The following is a 26602-nucleotide window of genomic DNA, read 5'->3' as shown; positions in this document are numbered from 1 at the left end:
CCCATAGAACGCTGCCCACCCAGAATCCCTCGGGACTACAAGTCCCGTCGTCCCTCGCGCGGCCAATTCCTCGCAGCCAATCAGGAGCGAACAGGTCGCCAAGTGGGAAAGGAAGGGACAAAATGGCGGCGAAAGGTGGTGGCGGCAGCGGAGGAGGCGGCGGCGGCGCTCATAGGAATGGGATCCTGGACAAGGTAGTCCGGCTTCGGGCGGGGGAGGCCGGCGCGGCCCTGGGAGGACGACGCTGCCTGAGGGCGGGGAAGGCTGGGTCTCCTCCGGCTCTGACCCTGCGCCCGGCGCGGGCTGAGCCTGCGGAACGCGCTGCCACCAGATGCGGGGTGTGCAATTGCCCAAGGGCGAGGTTCTTCGTGGAAGGCCGTTCTGTGTCTTGGAGAGCCGAAATTATGAGAGCCTAAAACGAAAGGGGGGGTCAGGAGGGCTCAGAGCTGCAAAATGGAGGCTCCATGTCCAGGGGCAGTCTATCCGTGGGGCTCCCCTGCGCAGGGCAGCGGCCAGAGGCTGTCTCGGTGGCCTTTTAGGGGGGCTCCCCGGAGAGGCGCGATGCGGAACAAGGTGGAAATCATTGCACGTGTGGCTGCAGGGCTGCTCTGGATTTTTTTAAAACATTAAAAATGCTTTTGTTTTATTGTTTCTGCTTCTGATTCGAGCAGCTGTCTGGTGAGAGGGGCGCACATTTTGTTTTCCCTGAGTAGCAAATAGCAGATGGGTTGAACGTGGAAGAAAGAACCATTCGTGGCCCTTTATTTGCATGTATATACAATTTATTTGTTTATTTATTTTATTAGTCTTGATAGAAGGGCTCTGGGCGGCGTACAGTGAGACATAAAACAACTACAATAGAAGATCTCAGAAATACAACAGAGCGATAAAACATTAAAATACATTATGGCAGCAATTCCAAAAATTACAGATAAAAAGACATAAGAACAAGCCAGCTGGATCAGACCAGAGTCCATCTAGTCCAGCTCTCTGCTACTCGCAGTGGCCCACCAGGTGCCTTTGGGAGCTCACCTGCAGGGTGTGAAAGCAGTGACATGCACAGATGCATGCACAATTTGCATACTACCTTCCTAGGCTGCCCTTCCCCTTGGGGACTCATTTACACCAGGACTCAAGGTGCATAGCAGGGACCAAACTGGTCCAGAGTCCCTGCTGTTGGGACCAAGCCACGTTAGAGGGTGCTGGCGTCACACTTTCATTGTGAACTTGCTAAGGGGGGGAGGGATTCAGTGGGCAACTGTTGGGCTGCCGTTGGACCCGGGCCCTGATCCTAAAGGGTGCTGGACACCACTCCCAGCTGCGTGTGGTTGCCCTTTCTTTCCCTCCGGCTGAGATCTTGTTGGCCTTTTTCAGGGAAGGAAAACTGGCGGCATCCTGTTTTTCTGGGTCTTGCTAAACCTCAGGACGGCAGCTGCCGTACAGAATGCATGGCTGCCCATACAGAATATGGGACTCTTTAGTTCAGAGAGGAGACGTCTGAGGGGGGATATGATGGAAGTCTATAAAATTATGCACAGGGTAGAAAATGTTGACAGAGAGACATTTTTCTCTCTTTCTCACAATACCAGAACCAGGGGGCATCCATTGAAAATGCTGGGGGGAAGAATTAGGACTAATCAAAGGAAACACTTCTTCACGCAACGTGTGATTAGTGTTTGGAATATGCTGCCACAGGAGGTGGTGATGGCCACTCACCTGGATCGCTTTAAAAGGGGCTTGGACAGATTTATGGAGGAGAAGTCGATCTCTGGCTACCAATCTGGATCCTCCTTGATCTGAGATTGCAAAGGCCTTAACAGTCCAGGTGCTCAGGAGCAGCAGCAGCCGCAGAAGGCCATTGCTTTCACATCCTGCAGGTGAGCTCCCAAAGGCACCTGGTGGGCCACTGCGAGGAGCAGAGAGCTGGACTAGATGGACTCTGGTCTGATCCAGCAGGCATGTTCTTATGTTCTTAATGTATGGAAATAATGTAGGAAATAATGGGAACCACGTATTGTCGAAGGCTTTTACAGCTGGAATCACTGGGGTGCTGTGGGGCTTCCGGGCTGCATGGCCGCGTTCCAGTAGCATTTTCTCCTGATGTTTCGCCTGCATCTGTGGCTGGCATGTTCAGAGGATCGAGAAACGTCAGAAGAAAATGCTACTGGAATACGGCCATGCAGCCCGGAAGCCGCACAACCTGCAATGGAAACCGCACTGGTCTGTGGGAAAGTAAGACGGCACGATTTCCCATCGGGAAAAAAAATTGAAGGCCCATTTACCCCTTAGGGAATAATGGAAAGCACAACTTGCCCCATTTCCCATGGGCAGTCATGCCTTCCGTTATTCTCTGTGGGCAATTGCGTATTGTCCACGGGCAGCCGCTGTCCTTGGTTTCAGCACGTTCCTGTTTATTCGGTGCTATTTAATTATCAATTACTAATTAATTAAACTTATAGGGCGCCTCATCCCCGAAGGGCTCGAGGCGGCTCACAATATGGCCGTACTCCAGGACAGCAAATCAAAACAACATAAAACTTAAACTCATGAAAACATGAAGCAGCAGTTACTCATGGCAATTATAGATGAAAACAACAGAAGTTGTTTAACAAAGTTATTTTGCGATCCCTCCTCACTGGTCAAGACCAGCTGTGGATTAAACTGATGTTTTGTGTGTCGGGCGGGTTTGTGTTGTATAACGTGAATGTGCACTGCAAGTGTTTGCATTGGGATACCTGTGCCCACCTGAGCTAACAAAATGCACATCATCGTGCAGCTTGGTGACCCTATGAATCCAAAACATTCTCTTATTCATTCCCTTGCTCAATTTTTGAGAGCCAGCGTGGTGGTGTGGTTAAGAGCAGGTGGATTCTAATCTGGAGAACCGGGTTTGATTCCTCACCCTTCCACCTGAGTGGCACAGGCTTATCTGTTGAACCAGATGTGTTTCCGCACTCCTACATTCCTGCCGGGTGACCTTGGGATAGTCACAGTCCTCTCCGAACTCTCTCAACACCACCCACCTCACAGGGTGTCTGTTAGGAGCAGAGGAAGGGAAAGGAGCTCGTAAGCCTACTTACAGGAGAGGAAGGTGGGGTATAAATCCAAACTCTTCTTGCAAACCGTGGCTTGCAGCTTCCTTTGTAGAGTCAGTCCATTTCATATTGGCCCTTCCTATTTTCCCGTTGCCTTTGACCTTTCCTAGCATTATTGTCTTTTCCAGTGGCGCTCGTCACCCCATAATGAAGCAGGACAAGGTTCGGTGATTGTTTGCATCTAACTTTTAGCTCCCAGCTTTCAGGCACCTCAGATCGGTCTAGACTTGGTCAGAAAAAGATTGCCCATCTATTCATTGCACCCCTGCTTTTCTGAAAAAGATCTGTTTTTATTTATTTATTTATTTATTTATTTGTTAGATTTATAGGCCGCCTCACCCCCGAAGGGCTCGAGGCGGCTCACAATATACCCTGTTTCCCCGAATATAAGACATCCCCTGAAAATAAGACGTAGTAGAGGTTTTGATGAAGTGCGAAATATATAAGGCATCCCCCGAAAGCAAGACATAGCCAAGTTTTTGTTTGGAAGCGTGCCCGACGAACAGAACACAGAAGAATAAGACACCCCCTGAAAATAAGACATAGCGCATCTTTGGGAGCAAAAATTAATATAAGACACTGTCTTATTTTCGGGGAAACACGGTGGCTGTTCTCAGTGACAGCAAATAAATACAAAAATATAACTTAATCCAGATCTGTTCTCCGTTCTCCGTTCTCCAGATCTGTCCCACACACAAACACCTTATTAGAGAATCCAACACCCCTCCTTGGTACGATATCCTGTTCCTTTCACCCATGCACATAGCTGAAGTTGAAACTGAAGAGACCGTTCAGCTTCCCGAGAGTTGAGCTCAAGAGTTTCCTGCTCGACTGGTTGTGCTTTTCCGACTTCAGCTTTGCGACCGAGGTTTCCGCCACGCGGTTTCTACTCTCGTGGGGCTTGCCACCAGTTCTGCCTCCCTTCCCCCAAGGTTTGAGATTGTTTTTGGGGCCTTTGCAAAAATCAAACACCGTTGGAAACTCAGGAACCTGCCTCGCTAGGAATACCATAAATAAATTAAGGACTAGCGAGGCGAGGTGCCTAAAAACCGGCCCCGGAGGCAGCCTTTTCCGCCTCCTGTCTTAGTTATGCTCCCGTGTCTTTGCTTTTAGTCTGGGAAGTGGAATGCATTAATGAGGAGGATTGTGGGAAGCCAGGATGTGGAATTGTCAGCTGGGATTTCCACGTCCTACTTTAGCAGTGGTGGCGAACCTATGGCACGGCTGCCAGAGGTGGCACTCAGAGCTCCTTCTCTCTTCTGTGGGCATCAGCAAGCCAAATAGAAATTCGCCTCCCCAACATCATCTATAGGCTGGCCTGGGTCAGCTGGGCTTTGATTGATTACAGCATTAAACCCTAAGACCTAGTTTTCTGTGGGGAAGCAGTGTAGGTAACCCTGTTAAGCGCTTGTTAAACCCCACTTGATTTTCATCCGAAAAACTAAAAAGCATCAATCCTTTACCCTGGGAGTAAGCTCGGTTGTTAAGCTTTTGGCAATGGGGCTTGCTTCTGAGTAAACCCTCCTAGGGTCGTGATTCACCCGTTGGAAGAGTTGCACGGTTGCTTCAAAGCAAAGCCACTGACTACCACCAAGCTTACTCCCGAGTAACGCACGCCTCTGAGCCAACCGTTTTTTCGAAACGAAAACCTCAGTATTCAGGTTAAATTGCCGTGTTGGCACTTTGCGATAAATAAGTGGGTTTTGGGTTGCAATTTGGGCACTTGGTCTCAAAAAGGTTTGCTATCACTGTACTATATCACTGTACTATAGGAGAACAGCAGTGGCGTAGGAGGTTAAGAGCTTGTGTATCTAATCTGGAGGAACCGGGTTTGATTCTCAGCTCTGCCGCCTGAGCTGTGGAGGCTTATCTGGGGAATTCAGATTAGCCTGTGCTCTCCCACACACGCCAGCTGGATGACCTTGGGCTAGTCACAGCTTCTCGGAGCTCTCTCAGCCCCACCTACCTCACAGGGTGTTTGTTGTGAGGGGGGAAGGGCAAGGAGATTGTCAGCCCCTTTGAGTCTCCTGCAGGAGAGAAAGGGGGGATATAAATCCAAACTTTTCTTCTTCTCTTCTTCTTCTATAGTATGGCTGGAAGGCAAAAAATGCTGATTTAAGCCTGGCCAATGTCTGGGTGAGGTAGAGGGGCCTGTCTAGGAATCCCGTGGAAGCCCCCTTGTTGGGAACACAGTGAGCAAAGTAAAGAGTAAGTGTTGCCTAAAAGCCGACAAAGAAAACACTGTTCCGAACCATCCGATGATGAGAAGCGTCTGCAGGAGGTGGAGGCCGCGGGCTCCATCCCCAAGGATAAGAATCGTGGTTTCCACATTCGACGCTCTGTGGCTGAACAGGCACTCAGCTTTGGGGACATCTGTGTGTCTCTTGTTTTACTTCATTTATGCCCCTCTTTTCTCTCCAGAGGAGAGGAATACAATTGCCAAAATTTGGGCAAAGATTATTTATTTAATGTATTGTCGAAGGCTTTCAACAACTGGTATTACTGGGGTGTTGTGGGGTTTCCAGGCTGTGCGGCTGTGTTCCAGTAGCATTTTCTCCTGATGTTTGTTTATTTATCTATTGGATGATGATTATTTATTTATCTAGATCAGTGGTTCTCAACCTTCCTAATGCCACGACCCTTTAATACAGTTCCTCATGTTGTGGTGACCCCCAACCCTAACATTTATCCATTTTACAGATGGAGAACACTGATGCAGAGAGTCTTCGGCGACCCCTGGGAAAGGGTCGTTCAACCCCCAAAGGGGTCGCAATCCACAGGTTGAGAACCGCTGATCTAGATTTTGTAGTCTCCGCTCATCCAAAGGGTCTCTCGGCGATTTACACCATTAAAAAGACTATAAATAAGTTTAAAACAACGGTGTAGTGGTTACGAACAGGTGGACTCTAATCTAGAGAACCAGGTTTGATTCCCCGCTCCTCCACCTGAGCGGCAGAGGCTTATCTGGTGAATGGGATGTGTTTTCCTGCTCCTGCATCCCTGCTGGGTGACCTTGGACTAGTCACAGTTCTCTCAGAACTCTCTCAGCCCCACCTACCTCACAAGGGGTCTGTTGTGGGGAGAAGGGAAGTAATTTGTGAGCCGCTTTGAGACTCCTGACGAGAGAGAAAGGTGGGATGTAAATCCAAACTAATCTTCTTTTGTCTGAAACAAACAACAAAATAAATATTAACTTTAAACTATTAAATATGTGGCTAGCAGCATCCCACTAATAAAACACCCCAAGCATGCGGATTCAACTTCAGAGACCGGCCTGAACAGTTTGGCCTTGCATGCGCTGTGGAAACTGAACCAGTCCAATAGGACATGGGTGTATTCCACAGTGTGGGGGCCACAACTGAGAATGCCCTCCCCCTGGTGACAGCTAACCAAGCCATCCTGGATCAAGGCACCTGTGAGAGACCCCTAGATCAGTGGTGGTGAACCTTTTCGAGGCCGAGTGCCCAAATTGCAACCCAAAACCCACTCATTTATCGCAAAGTGCCAACACGGCAATTTAACCAGAATGCTGAGATTTTAGTTTAGAAAAAACGGTTGGTTCCGAGGCGTGCGTTACTCGGGAGTAAGCTTGGTGGTCGTCGGTGGCTTTGCTTTGAAGCAACCGTGCAACTCTTCCAACGGGGAAATCACGACCCTAGGAGGGTTTACTCAGAAGCAAGCCCCACTGCCAGCAACCGAGCTTACTCCCAGGTAAAGGATCGCGCTTTAGTTCTTCGCATGAAAATCAGTGGGGTTTAACAGCGCTTAACAGGGTTACCTACACTGCCTCCTCAAAACTAGGTCTTAGGTTTAATGCTAATAATCGAGCCCAGCGGCCCAGGCCAGCCTAGATGTGGGGGGGTGGGACTCTGTTTGCGTGTGCCCACAGAGAGGGCTCTGAGTGCCACCTCTGGCACCCGTGCCATAGGTTCGCCACCACTGCCCTAGATGAAGGCTGAAAGGAGCGGGGGGGGGGGGGTTGTAACGGGAGAGGTGTTCCCATAAGTATGATGGTCGTAGACTATTAAGTGAAAACAAAAATTAAAACCACATTGAAGTGTGGTGCGAAAAGCACAACAGAAAATAGGACAATTGCCACTGCTTGGGCTGCTGATAGAGGCACATAGACAATAACATGCGTGGTTTGATAAAGCATGTAAAAGTGCCACGAACCCAAAAAAAAATCAAAATACCACTCATAAGCCAAGTCAGGGTCTGTAACCGTGAGCAATATCCCAAAGTTCCCGGTTGGCTGCTAATACGTCTCTAATTCAAGGGGTAACGAGCCCTGTGTAATAAGTCTCTAATTCAACCAGGTAGTCAATCTTTATTTGATAGCCCTAGGCCAGTGTTGGCGAACCTTTGGCACTCCAGATGTTATGGACTACAATTCCCATCAGCCCCTGCCACCACGGCCCTAGGCCATTCCAGTTAAGGCAATAATAAATCAACAAATTAAAACGCAAACATTTTAAAGCCAAATCTTATAAACAAACGAGAGAACAGAACCTTAAAAGCTTAAGAAATGTGTACAATTATTGCAGATGATAACTTAGCCTTTATGCTACAACCTTTCTGCAATCTAAGTTTAGATGAGAGAAACATAAATGTGGCTTCCTTGGGCGTGGCATCCTCGAAGACACCAGCCATTATGAAACACACTTTATTCCCCTCAGTACCTGATAATTTTTTCTAAAGTATTTTTAAGGTATAAATTGCAGATATGAGAATACATAAGCATAAGCATTTTATTGTCATTGTGCACGCACAACGAAATTTACAGCAGCGTTCCTCGATGCACACTATTTCAGACTCATGCCCCATCCTCACTTTCCCCTTCCTCCACCCATCCCTACACAGCCCCAAACACATCAACACGAAGCCACGGAGTTCAGCATAGCCACAGCTCTAGAGTAGAAGCTGTCTCTAAGCCTCTTTGTCCTAGTTTTGATCGACCTGTATCATCTGCTGGATGGTGACAGTTCAAAAAGAGAGGGTGCTGGATGAGACGGGTCTCTCAGAATATTTTGGGCTTTCTTTAGGCTTCGGGAATGATAGAGTTCTTCCGAGGAGGGGAGAGGGCAGCCGATAATCCTCTTCTGGGTCAGAGGTGAGTCACCCTCTTTGGAGGCGCCTTCCACTATCTGCCATGTGGGTGCAACTGGAGGGAAACCATACACAAGATGCAGTAGGTTAAGACACTCTCTATAGCACAGCGGTAAAAGGACACCAGGAGTTTTCCATTCAGTTGTTGTTTCCTTAACAGTCTCAGATAGTACAGTCTTTGGGTGCTGTGTGGTTTCCGGGCTGTATGGCCGTGTTCTAGCAGCATTCTCTCCTGACGTTTCGCCTGCATCTGTGGCTGGCAAAGTACAGTCTTTGCTGGGCCTTCTTAACCGCTGCGGCAGTCTGAACGCCCCAGGTCAAGTCCTCTTTAATCATGACGCCCAGAAATGTAAAACTAGCCACCCGCTCTACTTGATCTCCATTTATACATGGGACAATACAAGATATAATGCTTTACATCCTCTGTCTGATCTTTTGGACTCTAATTCAACTAGTAAAGAGACCTGTGTAATGTAGCTCAAGGTGATATTATTGCAACTTGTAGGTCCCCAAGGAAATCCAGCGAAGACCCACAATAAGAGCTGGAGAAAAACGGACCGTAGCAATTGGTTGTGGTGGGTTTTCCGGGCTGTGTGGCTGTGGTCTGGTAGATCTTGTTCCTAAGAAGCAGCAGTGGCGTGGAGGTTAAGCGCTCATATATCTAATCTGGAGGAACCGGGTTCGATTCCCAGCTCTGCCGCCTGAGCTGTGGAGGCTTATCTGGGGAATTCAGATTAGCCTGTGCTCTCCCACACACGCCAGCTGGGTGACCTTGGGCTAGTCACAGCTTCTTGGAGCCCTCTCAGCCCCACCCACCTCACAGGATGTTTGTTGTGAGGGCGGAAGGGCAAGGAGATTGTCAGCCCCTTTGAGTCTCCTGCAGGAGAGAAAGGGGGGATATAAATCCAAACTCCTCTTCCTCCTCCTCCTCCTCCTCCTCCTCCTCCTCCTCCTCCTCCTCCTTCTTCTTCTTCTTCTTCTTCTTCTTCTTCTTATTATTATTATTATTATTATTATTATTATTATTATTACGTTTCTACCAGACCACGGCCACCATTGAATCCGGCCGTGAAAGCCTTCGACAGCACATTGGACCGTAGCAATGTCTGGAATCAATCCAGCAGCGGTTCTCATAATTCAGACCAAAACGCATTCAGTATTAATTCACACGTTTTCACAAATAGGCTTCCTCAGCAGGTGACAGCGATCACACGCATGCCTCGATTTAATCGTAGGAAACGTAAAAAAAGCACCAGTCAAGATGTTGTTTCCAAAGGCTGAGTCACACACGAGATCTTACATAAGCGAACTGAACCTCACAGTAAGGGGTAATTTCTAACAGTAGTTGAGCAGAGAATAGCTGACAAGGCCTTGGAGAAGCCAGACTCTCTGCCGTAGGTATCAAACTCGCGCCCCTCCAGATGTTATGGACTACAGTTCCCATCATCCCCTGCCAGCATCATGCTGGCAGGGGATGATGGGAACTGTAGTCCATAACATCTGGAGGGGCGCGAGTTTGACACCTGTGCATCTGAACCTTGTGCTCAATTCAATGTTTATTAGCCAAAGGCCATACACATATAAACAGATACTTCAACCAAAGCCCTACTCCCCACAGTTTACAAAAATATAAAACACATTGTGAGGATTTTTCCAAGCTTTAGAGTGTGGAAGCATTACAGTTCGAATAGTGTTAAGTTACCGAAGCAGGTATCATATATTTACTCATATCAGGGTCTGATTGTAATTATAAAGGTTTTCTAACCACCTTTATCACAACTTAGCTTGTACGTTTTGAACATCAGTTAAACGTTCTCTGATTGTATGTAAAATGTAAAGTGTAAAATCTAAAATGTAAAGTGATGCACATAGGGGCAAAAAATCCAAACTTCACATACACGCTACAGGGGTCAGTGCTGTCAGTCACAGACCAGGAAAGGGATTTGGGCGTCTTCGTTGATGGTTCCATGGGAATGTCAACTCAATGCATGGCAGCTGTGAAAAAGGCAAACTCTATGCTGGGGATCATTAGGAAAGGAGTTGATCATAAAACTGCAAGGATTGTCATGCCCTTATATAAAACAGTGAATTTTGTAAATCCGCACTTTGAGTACTGTGTCCAGTTCTGGTCACACATCTCAAAAAAGGATATCGAAGAGATAGAAAAAGTGGCAGATTACTGAAGGGCACTGGCGAGGGATGATTGAGGGACTGGAGCACCTTCCCTATGAGGAGAGGCTGCAGCGTTTGGGACTCTTTAGTTTGGAGAGGAGACGTCTGAGGGGGGGATAGGATTGAAGTCTATAAAATTATGCATGGGGTAGAAAATGTTGACAGAGAGAATTTTTTCTCTCTCTCACAATACCAGAACCAGGGGGCATTCATTGAAAATGCTGGGGGGAAGAATTGGGACTAATCAAAGGAAACACTTCTTCACGCAACGTGGGATTGGTGTTTGGAATATGCTCCCACAGGAGGTGGTGATGGCCACTAACCTGGATAGCTTTAAAAAAGGGCTTGGACAGGTTTATGGAGGAGAAGTCGATTTATGGCTACCAATCTTGATCCTCCTTGATCTGAGATTTCAAATGCCTTAGCAGACCAGGTGCTCGGGAGCAACAGCCGCAGAAGGCCATTGCTTTCACCTCCTGCAGGTGAGCTCCCAAAGGCCCCTGGTGGGCCACTGCGAGTAGCAGAGAGCTGGACTAGATGGACTCTGGTCTGATCCAGCTGGCTTGTTCTTATGTTCTTATGATTTTCGCTGCTAAAAACATGAATATCGCTACTTTGAATGTAACCTCAGCATACACGTCTGCCATCAGAAAGCAAACTTTCTCTTCCTCGCTACCTGTCAGGCCTCTGAACCTTGCGTGCTCTTGGAGGTCGATTGCAGAGGTCTGCTTCTCAGCGCTACTCTCTTGACTGCTTCTGTTTCCACCGCTTATGCTAAGTGGATGTGTCAAAGGTGCTCGGTACCTACCCAGGTCTTATTTTTATAAATGCTATTCCTAGCTGTGTGTGTTCTTGGCAGCGGCTTAAAAACACCGTGGGGAGGCGGTAGCTGGGATGGAGGTGTCACCTGGGATGTAAACCTCTCCTTGTCAGAGGAGGAGCCACATCTCGGTGTACAAGGTACAGTTACTCTGCCGCTGAAATGGTTGGTGCGCCGGCAGCAGCGTGCTTAGAAGTAACTCCTCTCCTTGCTGTGTCTTGCAGTGGAAGATCGACGACAAACCCGTGAAAGTAGACAAGTGGGACGGGTCGGCAGTGAAGAATTCTTTGGACGATTCTGCCAAAAAGGTACCTTCCCCCCCTCCCCCCGCTAACACCCACCCATCTCTGGTTTGTGTGTGTTCTGGCTGCTTCTCCAGTTTGTTGTATTGTGTTGTATTATTCAATTTGTATGCGGCCCTCCCCCAAAGGGATCAGGGCAGAGGTGGGATCCAGCAGGTTCTCACAGGTTCCCGAGAGTAGATTACCAATTATTTTGTGTGTGCCGAGAGGAGGTTACTAATTGGTGATTTTGCCACATGATTTCTGCCTTAGTTACGCCCCTCCTCTCAACAGTAGCGCGCAGAACTTGAAGCAGTCTAGCAAGAGGTGCACCGGCGTGCGTGGCAGCCTGCGCCTGCGTGCATTTGTTTCCCGCCCAAGGACCGGCGCAGCGGCTGCGTCCTTGCCACAGCCCCGCCCAGGAATGCCCGGCCACGCCCCCGTCGTGCCCTGCCCAGCCCCATTGGTGCTACGCCACAGTTTGAATCCCACCACCATGGGAACCTGTTACTAAAATTTTTGGATCCCACCACTGGATCAATAAAAGCAAACGTCAATAATCATAACACAAAACTACAAAACATCAATAAATATAGCATCATAAACAGCAAAACCTCGATAATCATAAACCATAAAACATCAATAAACATCATGATATTCAACATAGATAAAAATGAATAAGAATGGTGACTTTTCCCTTTTGTAGCTTAAGACTACAGAAAACCCAGTGACCTCAGACTAACCCTCAAAGCGATCTACCACAGCGGTAGTACAAAAGGCCTAGCCTAGTGGCTAATCTAAAGAACAAAATACAATATCCACAAAGTTCCTCACCAGAGACTGTTGAGAAAACTCAGCAATGAAGAAATAAGAGGGGAAGTCCTCCTATGGATTAAAAACTGGTTGAGGACCAGGAAACAAAGGGTGGGTATAAATGGGAAGTTCTCACAATGGAGAGATGTAGGGAGTGGTGTCCCCCAAGGATCCGTTTTGGGACCAGTGCTCTTTAACCTATTCATAAATGACCTGGAAGTAGGGGTGGGTAGCATGGTGGCCAAGTTTGCAGATGTTACCAAATTATGTAGGGTGGTGAGAACCACAAAGGATTGCGAAGAGCTCCAAGCGGACCTTGATAAATTAGGTGAGTGGGCTAAGAAATGGCAAATGCATCTCAAAAAGGATATCGAAGAGATAGAAAAAGTGCAGAGAAGGGCAGCGAGGATGATTGAAGGATTGGAGCACCTTCCTTATGAGGAGAGGCTGCAGCGTTTGGGGCTCTTTAGTTTGGAGAGGAGACGTCTGAGGGGGGATATGATTGAAGTCTATAAAATTATGCATGGGGTAGAAAATGTTGACAGAGAGACATGTTTCTCTCTTTCTCACAATACTAGAACCAGGGGGCCTCCATTGAAAATGCTGCGTGGAAGAATTAGGACTAATAAAAGGAAACACTACTTCACGCAACGTGTGATTGGTGTTTGGAATATGTTGCCACAGGAGGTGGTGATGGCCACTAATCTGGATAGCTTTAAAAAGGGCTTGGACAGATTGATGGAGGAGAAGTCGATCTATGGGTATCAATCTTGATCCTCTTTGATCTGAGATTGCAAATGCCTTAGCAGACCAGGTGCTCAGGAGCAGCAGCAGCAGCAGAAGGCCATTGCTTTCACATCCTGCACGTGAGCTCCCAAGAGCAGCAGAAAACAAGCTTGCTCCCTCTTCGACATGACATCCCTTCCAATATCTAAACATGGCTATCATGTCCCCCCTTAACCTTTGCTTCTCCAGACTAAACATCCCCAGCTCCCTAAGTCTCTCCTCGTAGGACATGGATTCCAGACCTTTTACCATTTTGGTTGCCCTCCTCTGTGCCCATTCCAGCTTGTCCAGTTTGGCATCAGCCAAGGACAGCAGCCCAGCAGGCGCCTGACGTAGAACAAAGCCACGGCCTCTGTTGTGTCACTGGCCCACCTGTTCCTCTGAGTGTGTTTGTGTTTTGTTGTTTTCTCTCTCTCTTCCAGGTCCTCCTAGAAAAGTATAAGTACGTGGAGAACTTCTGCCTGATCGACGGCCGCCTCATCATTTGCACCATCTCTTGCCTGTTTGCCATAGTGGCTTTAATATGGGACTACCTTCACCCTTTCCCCGAATCGAAGCCTGTCCTTGCGGTCTGTGTCATATCATATCCTTTGCCGTTGGGGTCTGCCTGGCCTGTACGTTGGCCAGCTCTGCCGTCCAAGCTAGGCCTGGCTAGTGCTCGGGGGGACGCCATCGGAATGGCTCTGCTTCTCAGCATCCAGTTCTTGCTGCACAACGTTGCCATGAATGTTAAGAGCGGTGGGCTCTAATCTGGAGGACCAGGTTCGATTCCCCACTCCCCCATATGATGGGATAGCTTTCTGTGGCCTTAGATTGGGTGCCTGTGTATATATGTGTTTACATAATCTGGTTGTTTTAATTTATTTATTAATTGCTGCTGAGTTTTAATGGCTTACTTTTATGTTGTATTATTTGCTGTTGGGAACAGCCATGTTGGGAGCCGCCTCGAGCCCTTCGGGGATGAGGCGGCCTACAAATTTAATAATTAATTAATTAGTTAGTTAGTTATTAATTAATTAATTAATTAATTAATTAATTAATTAAAGGGGATTGGACAGATTGATGGAGGAGAAGTCGATCTCTGGCTACCAATCTTGATCCTCCTTGATCTCAGATTGCAAATGCCTTAGCAGACCAGGTGCTCGGGAGCAGCAGCAGCAGGAGAAGGCCATTGCTTTCACATCCTGCATGTGAGCTCCCAAAGACACCTGGTGGGCCACTGCGAGTAGCAGAGGGCTGGGCTAGATGGACTCTGGTCTGACCCAGCAGGCTCTTTCTTACGTTCTTAAGGCCATTTCTTTCACCTCCTGCAGGTGAGCTTCCAAAGGCACCTGGTAGGCCACTGCGAGGAGCAGAGTGCTGGACTAAATGGACTCTGGTCTGATCCAGCAGGCTAGTTCTTATGTTCTTATGATGCCTGCTGGGTGATCTTGGGCTAGTCACAGTTCGTTCAGAATTCTCTCAGCCCCACCTGCCTCACAAGGTGTCTGTTGTGGAAACAACAAACCAACTACACCCTCCGCCCGTATGGATTCTGCAGGGCTGAGTCAGGAATAAAACTTAAAGCCCCCTAGTCCTTTCAGCCATCTCCAGGTCGCCGTCCCCGGGGTGGGACAAAAAATTCAGGTATTATACCAGGGGTCTGCAACCTGCGGCTCTCCAGATATTCATGGACTACAATACCCATAAGCCCCTGCCAGTGTGGCCAATTGACTGATGGGTATTGTAGTCCATGAACATCTGGAGAGCCGCAGGTTTCAGACCCCTGTATTAGACCCGACTCTCTGCCGTCTGCTGCTGCTCAGTATCTTTCTTTAACGCCGCCCCACCTATTTTGTGATGATGGGCATTCTGACTGTCTATACCTCGTATAAGGAGAAGAGCATCTTCCTGGTAGCTCACAGGAAAGATCCGGCGGGGATGGATCCCGATGACATCTGGCAGCTCTCCTCCAGCTTGAAGAGGTACAGCTGTCTCCGTTTTCTGCCCCTGCGAATTTCCCTTCTGCTCTAACCAAGCTGGTTCCTATGGGCATTATACCTCTGCATCCTAAATTCCTTCTTTGCAACGTCCATCCCTCTTTCTGACTGCACTAGAAGGACCAGAACTGCACTAGAAGGACCAGAATTGAGTCAGCAGTGTGATGCAGCGGCCAAGAAAGCCACTGCGATTTTGGGCTGTATCAATAGTATAGTGTCCAGATCGGGGGATGTAATTGTACCTCTGTATGCTGCGTTGGCTAGACCTCATCTGGAATATTGTGTTTAGTTCTGGGCACCGCAATTCAAGGAGGATATTGGCAAGCTGGAATGGGTCCAGAGGAGGGCAACCAAAATGGTCAAAGGTCTGGAATCCATGCCCTACGAGGGGAGACTTAGGGGGCTGGGGATGTTTAATTTGGTGACGAGACCAAGGGCCATCCAGTCCAACCCCCTGCCATGCAGGAACGCACAGTCAAAGCACTCCTGAAAGATGGCCACCCAGCCTCTCTTTAAAAACCTCCAAAGAAGGAGACTCCACCACGCTCCGAGGCAGTGCATCCCACTGTCCAACAGCCCTTTAGTGTCAGGAAGTTCTTCCTGATGTTTAGGTGGGATCTCTTTTCCTGCGCCTTGAACCCATGACTCCTGGTCCTGGTCTCTGGAGCCGCAGGAAACAAGCTTGCTCCCTCACCAACAAGACATCCCTTCACATATCTCATCACGGCTATCACGTCCCCTCGTAACCTTCGCTTCTCCAGACTAAACATCCCCAGCTCCCTAAGTCTCTCCTCTTAGGGCAGTGGTGGCGAACCTTTGGCGCTCCAGATGTTATGGACTACAATTCCCATCAGCCCCTGCCAATTGTCCATGCTGGCAGGGGCTGATAGGAATTGTAGTCCATAACATCTGGAGTGCCAAAGGTTCGCCACCACGGTCTTAGGGCATTGACTCCAGACCTTTGACCATTTTGGTTGCCCTCCTCCTCGGGACTTGCCCCAGCCTGTCAATATCCTTCTGGCCAAAGTTTTTCGCATCGGTTCCTATCTGAGCCCTTTAGCCAGAGATGTCAGGGATCGAACCTGGGACTCTCTGCGCGCAAAGCAGACACTCTTCGGCTGAACCATGGCCCCTCCCAGGAGTATCTCTCACATACACCCACCCCAGCTTGCAACGTGTGTGGGTTTCTCATATGTCGGCACTGCAAGAGTTCAAATTGCATTGCTCCTAATTCAGGAAGCGGATATGGGGCCTCTGAGCGCAGGGGTCCTGAAACGGCGCACAGTCATGCGGTGCGGCATGAGAGTCATGCATCTGGTCGTCACATCTCAAAAAGGATATCGAAGAGATAGAAAAAGTGCAGAGAAGGGCAACGAGGATGATTGAGGGACTGCAGCACCTTCCTTATGAGGAGAGGCTGCAGCGTTTGGGACTCTTTAGTTTGGAGAGGAGACGGCTGAGGGGGGATAGGATTGAAGGCTATAAAATTGTGCATGGGGTAGAAAATGTCGACAGAGAGAAATGTTTCTCTCTTTCTCACAATACTAGAACCAGGGGGCATCCATTGAAAATGCTGGGGGGAAGAATTAGGACTAATCAAAGGAAACACTTCCAAGGAGCAGCAGTGGCGTAGGAGGTTAAGAGCTCGTGTATCTAATCTGGAGGAACCGGGTTTGATTCCCAGCTCTGCCACCTGAGCTGTGGAGGCTTATCTGGGGAATCCAGATTAGCCTGTGCACTCCCACACACGCCAGCTGGGTGACCTTGGGCTAGTCACAGCTTCTCAGCGCTCTCTCAGCCCCACCTACCTCACAGGGTGTTTGCTGTGAGGGGGGAAGGGCAAGGAGATTGTCAGCCCCTTTGAGTCTCCTGCAGGAGAGAAAGGGGGGATATAAATCCAAACTACTACTCCTCCTCCACGCAACGTGGGATTGGTGTTTGGAATATGCTGCCACAGGCGGTGGTGATGGCCACTAACCTGGATAGCTTTAAAAAGGGCTTGGACACATTTATGGAGGAGAAGTCGATCTCTGGCTACCAATCTTGATCCTCCTTGATCTCAGATTGCAAATGCCTTAGCAGACCAGGTGCTCGGGAGCAGCAGCAGCAGCAGCAGAAGGCCATTGCTTTCACCTCCTGCCGGTGAGCTCCCAAAGGCACCTGGTGGGCCACTGCGAGTAGCAGAGAGCTGGACTAGATGGACTCTGGTCTGATCCAGCTGGCTTGTTTCTTATGTTCTTATCTTGGGCACAGTTTTCGGGTAGGGCCCTGCAGTGGAAGACAGAGTCTTGCTGGGGCAGTGGCTGATCAGGCCATGGAGGGGAACCCACGCGAAGGAACTCATCCTACACATAACAGCAAATCCCTCAAAGCAGGGAGGTGAAGCGTCCGCTTTTGTGGGCGAGCCGCTGTTTTGCGTGTCTTTTTCCACACAGGTCTGATGCTTCCCAGAATCACCTTTGTGAGTGGTCCGAGGGGAGTGCCAGCGTGGCGTAGTGGTTAAAGAGCAGGTGGATTCTAATCTGGAGAACCGGGTTGGATTCCCCACTCCTCCACCTGAGTGGCAGAGGCTTATCTGGTGAACCAGATTCACTCCTGCATGCCTGCTGGGTGACCTTCGGCTAGTCCCAGTTCTCTCAGAACTCTCCCGGCCCCACCTGCCTCAGAAGGTGTCTGTTGTGGGGAGAGGAAGGGAAAGGAGCTTGTATTGTCGAAGGCTTTCACGGCCGGAATCACTGGGGTGCTGTGTGGTTTCCGGGCTATATGGCCATGGCCTAGCAGCGTTCTGGGAGAGGTGCGCCTTGCTATTGAATCCAACATTCTTCCAGCGTTTTGGAAAGGGCTTGTCTTCTCCAACACGTCTAATTTACGATCTTCTTCTGGCGGTTGGTAAGCGACCGGCTCCCACATGCCTACATGATTTATCCACACCAGGGGTAGGGAACCTTTAACACTCAAAGAGCCATTTGGACCCATTTTCCACGGGAAAAGAAAACACTTGGAGCCGCAAATAATTTTTGACATTTAAAATAAAGATAACACTATATATATAGGGGTTTTTTTACCTTTTACTCCGCTCATTCTGAGAAGCGCATGGATGCGCCTGCCCTGCTGCCTGCAGGGCAGGCAAGGATGAAGCCGGCGGCTCGGCCTCACCGGCCGCTGGGAAAGCAGCGGGGTGGGCGAGAGGGGAAGCCCGCGGTGTGGCCCAGCTGACCGTGGGCAGTTGGTGCGCCCGCCCTGCTGCCTGCAGGGCGGGCAAGGATGGGGCCAGCGGCTCGGCTCGTGGAGCCACAGTGCAAGGGCAGAAGAGCCGCATGCGGCTCTCGAGCCACAGGTTCCCTACCCCTGATCCACACCATCACAAACTGACTTTTGAAACCTTGCCTCTGCTCACGAATGGTCTCCTATCTGTGGGATTTATGAACGAACTTGATTCCAGTGCCATTCTATTCATGTATAAGAATGTATTTATGATACTGTTATTGCGTTTAGACTTGTCATTCAAGCTATAAATCAGTTTGTTGTACTTTCCTGTTTGGGGCGAGTGTTTTCCTGGAGTTAGCTCATCCAGTTTCCGTGTTTTCCTAGCAGCATTCTCTCCTGACGTTTCGCCTGCATCTGTGGCTGGCCTCTTCAGAGGATCTGATGGGCCACAGATGCAGGCGGAACCTCAGGAGAGAATGCTGCTAGAACACGGCCAGACAACCCGGAAACCAGACAGCACCCCGGAAAGGAGCTTGTCAGCCACCTTGAGTCTCCTTGCAGGAGAGAAAGGTGGGGTATAAATCCAAACTCTTATTTTTTATCAGCAAAGAGGTTGGGAGGAAAGGGGTTGCAGCTTAGTGGCAGAGGACCATGCAGAAGTTCCCAGGTTCAAACCCCCAAAGGAACAGGAACTTTCAAACAAGGAAACCGAAAATGCAGAAAAACGCCCTAGCATCCAGATATGGAGGGGGCCCTCTGGGTGAGTTGGGGTTTCTTTTCTTCCTTCCTGCTGACCGGACATCTTAAACTGAGGTCAGCCTGGTTGGAAGAAGCAATTGGAGACTGCGTCCCTGTGAAGGAAAAAGGGGTGTGTCGAGCCTGTTTTTTTCCTGCAACGTGCCAAGAGAACAGGGTTCTTTAATCGAGATACTCTGAAACCGCTGAGTTTTTAAAAGATTTCAGTGAAAATAAAGAAAATAAAACTAGTTCCAGTTTAAATAGAGCTAGGCAGTGGTAGGCATCAGACTGGGTAAGTCTCTTTCTGGCCCACAAGATAGAAAACAGTGTGCCAAGCACAATGCAATAGAACCGAACAACTCAAAAATTCAAAATTGGCAGACTGACCTGGATTTGTATGTAGACATCATTTACAATAATTCAAAGCAACATTTACTCAAGTTATTTTTTCATTGTTATTGCACACATGCAAATCCCCTTACACTAATGCTAACCCTATTCTAATCTACTATAATGAAAAAATTAAAGTGCATAATATATCTAAAGTGCCAGTGTCAATAAATCATATCAATGTACAATTTCATAATTTCGTTCAAGATATAATGACAAGGTCCATATGAGACTTCAAACTAATGAGTTCCAAAAATTTCTTGATATGTCCATATTTTGTATGGTTTCAAAATGGAACTAGTAGTACATTGATATGATTTATTGACACTGACACTTTATATATATTATGCACTTTAAGTCTCTTTCTGGTCAGAAGTCTGAAATCAGAATGTGTCTCCAATCCCTGTGACCTGAGTTACATGGCCTTTCTATCCTTTTGTCCCACTCAATCTTGCTGATCTGGCAGGTCGGGTTCTTAGAACGTTGTCCTGGAAAATCTAATTTCCTCTGTGGAAACATAAACACAGTTTTTTATAGCCTTAATAAGGGGCAAGGGGTTTCGTTGTTTATGACCTAGCCAGACCCGGTCAAGAAAAAGACCAAATAGTTGTCATGTTGGTGAGTTACCTCCCAGTAAACTTAAGGGCAGAAATTACACTTTCTTCACAAGTCCCCATTTGGACGGCACAACTAATATGGCTTTAAATAAAGACTTCTATCTTCAGGTGAGACGTCTGAGGGGGGATATGATTGAAGTCTATAAAATTATGCATGGGGTAGAAAATGTTGACAGAGAGACATGTTTCTCTCTTTCTCACAATACTAGAACCAGGGGGCATCCATTGAAAATGCTGGGGGGAAGAATTAGGACTAATAGAAGGAAACACTTCTTCACGCAACGTGTGATTGGTGTTTGGAATATGCTGCCACAGGAGGTGGTGATGGCCACTCACCTGGATAGCTTTAAAAGGGGCTTGGACAGATTGATGGAGGAGAAGTCGATCTCTGGCTACCAATCTTGATCCTCTTTGATCTGAGATTGCAAATGCCTTAACAGTCCAGGTGCTCCGGCAGGCAGCTTGGCAGCAAGTGAAGGCCATTGCTTTCACCTCCTGCACGTGAGCTCCCAAAGGCACCTGGTGGGCCACTGCGAGTAGCAGAGTGCTGGACTAGATGGACTCTGGTCTGATCCAGCTGGCTTGTTCTTATGTTCTTAAGGAAGGGCAAAGAGCACACACGGGCATAACAGCTAAAATAATTAACGTCTGGAGGTCGGAACAAACCTCACAATGATTCCCCAGCCGGCCTGCTTGGCCGTGATCCGCGATTTGCCTCCTGCGCTCTCTCACTCTGACCTCTTTCCCCGTCAGGTTTGACGATAAATACACCCTGAAGATGACGTTCATCAGTGGCCGGACCAAGCAGCAGAGGGAGGCGGAGTTCACCCGGTCCATCGCCAAATTCTTGGACGGCAGCGGCACCTTAGTCATGGATACCTACGAGCCGGAGGTTTCGAAGCTGCACGACAGCTTGCTCACGGAAAGGAAGACCAAGTAGGCCGCGCTGGAGTTTCTGCCTTCCTGCTGGACGCGGGCCGAGATTAAGCCAATAAAACAAAATAGCAACAAATGTTAGCCTCTGTTTTTGTCCTGAACCTGTCTGTCATCTCTCTCTCTCTCTCTCTTCCCTTTCCCCTCCCTGTAGAACAACAGGAGCAAAAACATCTTGCCTGCTTTGCCTTGTGACGGGTCTTAACGTTTTACCTGACTTGTTAATGTAGCATTGCCAAGGACTTTTGGGGACAGAGAGGGACCACGTGGGCTTGATCCTAGGGATGAGCTACCCTTTTTAAAAACAATGTGTTTTCTAAGAGCTGCGTCAGATTCAGCGCATAAGCATAGCTGATGCGGGAGGTCAGTTACCTTTTACATTAGGAATCCCTGGCAGAAGGTGTTCCCAGCCTGGTTCTGTTTGTTCTTTATTTTTTATCAGGAAAGGGAGCGGGTTTTTGTTTTCTTAAATAGAAAGGATTTTATTGGTTGGGAGTGGGGCTTGGGAAGGAGGTAGAAGCCGGCTATGAAGGAAGATAAGCCTGTTGGGGGGGTGTCTTCATGGGTAAGAAGGAGGCTGATTTAAAATTCACTCCATTTTGTGTTGCTCTCATATGGTGCAATCCCCCCCTCACAAACACACACACTGAAGTATCTCTCCCTCCTATCCATTCTACGACTGCCATTTTCTTAAAATTATTTTTTTTCCAATAAAAGGAAAAACTGTGAAAACAGCGTCAATGTGTTAATGGGGGCGACATCCCACAATGCATCATTTGGGAGGGTTTTTTTACTAGCGTCATCTCTGCCTAAGAATGGGTCGTGTGTCTTCCGTGTTGCGCGCGCGCGTCGGGTTCTGCCAGATCGCTTCTGATTGACGCCGCGTTACCCCAAATGGTGGGACACCATGACCCTCCTTGGTTGGGGAAATTAGCTGTAGAGCACAAGGTCGCATAGCCCTTCGGGGGAGGGCGGTTTATAAACCCAATAATAATAATAATAATAATAGCGTGGCTTAATGAGTGTTGGGTAACATGATCGATATATGCGCATATATATATATGTGTGTGTGTGTGTGTGTATTATATATCTATATCTCTATATCTATCTATATCTGGATGGATGGATGGATGGATGGATGGATGGATGGATGGATGGATGGATGGATGGATGGATGGATGGATGGATGGATGGATGGATGGATGGATGGATGGATGGATGGATGGATGGATGGATGGATGGATGGATGGATGGATGATGAGGGAGGATGGATGGATGGATGGATGGATGGATAGATAGATAGATAGATAGATAGATAGATAGATAGATAGATAGATAGATAGATATTTCTGTGTGCGTGAGTTTCCGCTCACCATAAGAAACCAGCAGAGAAAATAAATTTCTTAAGGGTTTTATTGAGAAAATAAGAAAATGGAGTCTTTGTCTGGCTTTCATACCCATACATGCTAATGGGGAAATACTATGATATATATGAATGCTCATAGAGAGCCAGCGTGGTGTGGTGGTTAAGAGCAGGTGGATTCTAATCTGGAGAACCGGGTATGATTCCCCACTCTTCCACCTGAGTGGCAGAGGCTTCTCTGGTGAACCAGATGTGTTTCTGCACTCCTACATTCCTTCTGGATGACCGTGGGCCAGTCACAGTTCTCTCTGAACTCTCTCAGCCCCACCTACCTCACAAGGAGTCTGTTGTGGGGAGAGGAAGGGAAAGGAGCTCGTCAGCCACCTTGAGTCTCCTTATAGGAGAGAAGGTGGGGGGATATAAATCCAGACTCCTCCTTCATATAGTCCTGAAAGATGGAAGAGACTGGGCCTCTGTATATTGTAAGAGCAAAGTCAGACAAATCTGAGGAAACTTAAAATCTCTGATAAAAATACTCCTCTTGTGTTCAGCAAAGGCTATGATAGGATGAAAATGCTTCCACCTAGCCCTGTTAAGATATTTTTTCCCTCATTCTTCTAATTTCTCCCTGAAATCCAATAATCTCTTCCTTTTCTTTTTAGGAATTTGGAGTAATATTCTAATCAATTCTGTTTTGTTTAAAGAGAAATATTAAGAGAGGAGGGAGAGAGACGGATCCTACAGAATTTCTTCAGGTAGTCAAAGTCAGGTGAGGTCTTCCAGTTGTCTTGCTGGGGCTCTGTCCTGTGGTGTGTAGCCCCAACAAAAAAGCTGGCCAGGGCGGAAATGAGTCCACAGAACAGTAGTCGAACTGCATCTGTGTATGGTTCTCCAGTTGCACAGTGGCAGATAGGAAGGCGCTCCAAAGGATGGTCGCTACTGCACAGAGGATTATCGGCTGCCCTCTCCCCTCCTTGGAAGAACTCTATCATTCCCGAAGCCTGAATTAATAAATATTGAGAGACCCGCCTTCATCCCGCACACTCTTCTTTTTTGAACTGTGTCCATCCTCGCAGACGATACAGGCTCCACAAAACTAGACAAAGAGGCTTAGAGACAGCTTCACTTAGAGCGTATGATGCTGAACTCTGGGCGGCTTCGTGGTTGATGTGTTTGGGCTGTGTAGGACGGGTGGAGGAAGGAAAGTGAGGATGGGGATGAGTCTGGACCAGTGCATCGAGGAATGCTGCTGTAACTCTCAAGCAGCGTGGCACAATGACACAAAATGCTTCTGTTATAAGTTAGAGCACAAAAAGGAATATACTTAGAAATCTCTTTTTTTTGGACGCGGAATCAATGGCAATGTGTACGTAAAATGGATTTTGAGGGAGGGAAACCCCACACCCCAAAATAATGATCCCTCCTTCACAGAACAGGTCCATAGATCGGAAGCAACGGATAATGACCGGGATCCACCGGTGTGGGTGGCAGAAGAGATCAGCCAAAAAATTAGAGGGCTGTGGAGCCACAAGAAAGTTCTCGGAGATTATCAGGGGAATGGAACTGGAAAGCTGGCTACCACGCGAGCTTCGAAGCAGTGCTTAGGGTTAAAGAGCAGGGGCACCCCGCCCGGAACCAGGTTTGATTCCCCCGCCTGCCACTCTGGAGCTGGGTGGCGCCGGCCCAAACCCTGCCGCTTCGGTGCACCAACACGCCAGTCACGCTCTGAGCCCCATCCCACCAGCCTGCTGCAAAGTGGAGCAGGCCATGCGCGCAGGAGCGCACCAACCGGAGAAACCCTGCCCGGGATTCCCAGCCTGAGCTGTGGAGGCTATCTGGGGAATTCAGCTGGCCCAAAGCACCTCCAATACCAGCTGGGTGACCTGGGTGCCAGTCACAGCCTCGAGTTTCAGCTCTGTTCCACCTCACAGGGTGTTTGTTGTGAGGAAGGGCAAGGAGATTGTCAGCCCTTTGGTGCCTCCTGCAGGAGAGAAAGGGGATATAAATCCAAACCCTTCTTCGCTCTCGCAGAAACAACCAAACTCCACCCCTTCATTCAAAAGGAAAACAGTTGGCTGTCCTGATTTCAAAAATGGGGACATCTTCGGCCCTTCACGTCGTCCTGCGCACCATTTTATTTTGCCTTTTGTCTGACCATGATTCACCTGACCTTGGCACTGGAAGAGCTATGGTTTATACCTATGTTTGATTAAGAAATGATGGATGAGACCGTATCCATCTAGCCCAGCCGCCGCTACCGCAGTGGCCCAAATTCTCTCAGGTGACTTTTGGGAGCTCTCCTTAGGTAGTGCGCGGGACACCCCATTTCCTTCATCTTCAGTTTGTTGAAGTTACAGAGAAACCTTTTGAACTTCAACAGAAAGCCACGGTCACGTGAATGTTCCTTGGCAAGCAACCAAAGGAGAAACTAACCCACTGTCCCAACCTCTTGGTGTCATGGTTAACAGCAGGTGCACTCTAACCTGGAGAACCAGGTTTGAGTCCCTGCTCTACGCCATGCCAGGGGAGGCCTGTCCAAGTAACCCTGACAGCCAGTAATTCAACATATGCCAGCTGGATGACCTTGGGCTAATACAGTTCTTGATTTTCCCTCTCACCCCACCTACCTCACAGGCATTGGCGGCAAACCCCGCCCTTCGCAGAGTTTTATTGATAGTTTTAATGCTGGATGCCAAGTAGTTTATGTAGAACGCTGTAATTTTATGTTTTATGTTTTGATGATGTTTAATGATGTATTATTTATTATTGCTACTGTTGTTATGTAACATCCTGTTGTTCACCTGGTGGTTCCTTTAGGATAGGTAATTAATAAATAGATAGGTAGGTAGATAGATAGATAGATAGATAGATAGATAGATAGATAGATAGATAGATAGATAGATAGATAGATAGATAGATAGATAGATAGATAGATAGATAGATAGATAGATAGTGATTAGGCAAGCGAAAAGAGAATTTGAGAGCCCTTAGGGGATAGGGTGGTATATAAATATGATAATAAATAAATAAATAATTAGTGATTAGGCAAGCGAAAAGAGAATTTGAAGAGCAGGCTGCTAAAAACATCAGCCCAAACAATATAGATTATTTTAAATATATGCACAGCAGGAAACCACAGGAGCAGTTGGACCTTTACATGACTGTGGAATAAGAACGTAAGAACTAGCCTGCTGGATCAGACCAGAGTCCATCTAGTCCAGCTCTCTGCTACTCGCAGTGGCCCCCCAGGTGCCTTTGGGAGCTCACATGCAGGAGGTGAAAGCAATGGCCTTCCGCGGCTGCTGCTCCCGAGCACCTGGTCTGCTAAGGCATTTGCAATCTCAGATCAAAGAGGATCAAGATTGGTAGCCATAGAACGACTTCTCCCCCATAAATCTATCCAAGCCCCTTTTAAAGCTATCCTGGTGAGTGGCCATCACCACCTCCTGTGGCAGCATATTCCAAACACCAATCACTTGTTGTGTGAAGAAGTGTTTCCTTTTATTAGTCCTAACTCTTCCCCCCAGCATTTCCAATGAATTCCCCCTGGTTCTCGTATTGTGAGAAAGAGGGAAAAATTTCTCTCTGTCAACATTTTCTACCCCATGCGTAATTTTATAGCCTTCAGTCCTATCCCCCTCAGCCATCTCCTCTCCAAACTAAAGAGTCCCAAACGCTGAAGCCTCTCCTCATAGGGAAGGTTGCAGCCTCTCCTCGTTGCCCTTCTCTGCACTTTTTCTATCTCTTCGATATCCTTCTTGAGTGAAAGGTGCAGTGAAAGAGATTCCACCTCAACTTTAGGAAGAACTTCCTGACTGTCGACAGTAGAATATGCTGCCTCGGAGAGTAGGGGAGTCTCCCTCTTTGGCGGTTTTTTCAAGAGGCTGGATGGCCACTTGTCAGGAGTGCTTTGATTGTGTGTTCCTGCATGGCAGGGGGTGGGACTGAATGGCCCTTGGAGGTCAGTTCCAACTCTACGATTCTATGAACTCTGTTCAATAGGGATCATCCCCCCCCCACCCCCCAATTTGCTCCCACAAGCGATACAGTCAAGGGAAGTCGAACGTTGCTGCAAAGCTATCACCCCAGTCTGTCACCCTACTGTCCGGGGTTAAATGGAGAGACGGGTGTCTGGAATAGCTTGGCTCTGAGCAGAACCATTCTAAATGCTCCGTCCGGCTTCGGGGTCTGGAACTGAGAATATGAAATCAATCCAGGGGACTGGTGCAGATTGGTTGTCTTGTCAGCGGAAAACAAAGAATACTGTAAGGCCGAAGCCGTCCCGGAGGGGCCGCGTAGCTT

General features: G+C 48.2%; 1 protein-coding gene across 1 annotated transcript; it reads left to right on the top strand.

Moving 5' to 3' along the window:
* Positions 1-38: 38 nt before the first annotated feature.
* On the top strand, positions 39-21669 carry SPCS2 (signal peptidase complex subunit 2). The gene is made up of 5 exons (XM_048495316.1): positions 39-194; positions 11418-11501; positions 13496-13656; positions 14903-15037; positions 20758-21669. The coding sequence occupies exons 1-5, from the start codon at positions 123-125 to the stop codon at positions 20942-20944; spliced, it is 639 nt and encodes a 212-aa protein (XP_048351273.1). The 5' UTR covers positions 39-122; the 3' UTR covers positions 20945-21669.
* Positions 21670-26602: the final 4933 nt, after the last annotated feature.

Source organism: Sphaerodactylus townsendi, linkage group LG04, assembly GCF_021028975.2.
Source record: "Sphaerodactylus townsendi isolate TG3544 linkage group LG04, MPM_Stown_v2.3, whole genome shotgun sequence".
NCBI classification, from domain to species: domain Eukaryota; kingdom Metazoa; phylum Chordata; class Lepidosauria; order Squamata; family Sphaerodactylidae; genus Sphaerodactylus; species Sphaerodactylus townsendi.
The sequence above is the reverse complement of the archived record's forward strand: the minus strand, read 5'-3'. Positions and strand labels throughout refer to the sequence as shown.

What these genes read in the sequence shown, in the direction of transcription:
- SPCS2 (XM_048495316.1), top strand. Translation starts at nt 123, where the DNA reads ATGGCGGCGAAAGGTGGTGGCGGCAGCGGAGGAGGCGGCGGCGGCGCT. An exon ending in GGAATGGGATCCTGGACAAG is followed by an intron (nt 195 to 11,417) that starts GTAGTCCGGCTT and finishes TGTGTCTTGCAG; the next exon opens with TGGAAGATCGACGACAAACC. An exon ending in CTCTCCTCCAGCTTGAAGAG is followed by an intron (nt 15,038 to 20,757) that starts GTACAGCTGTCT and finishes TTTCCCCGTCAG; the next exon opens with GTTTGACGATAAATACACCC.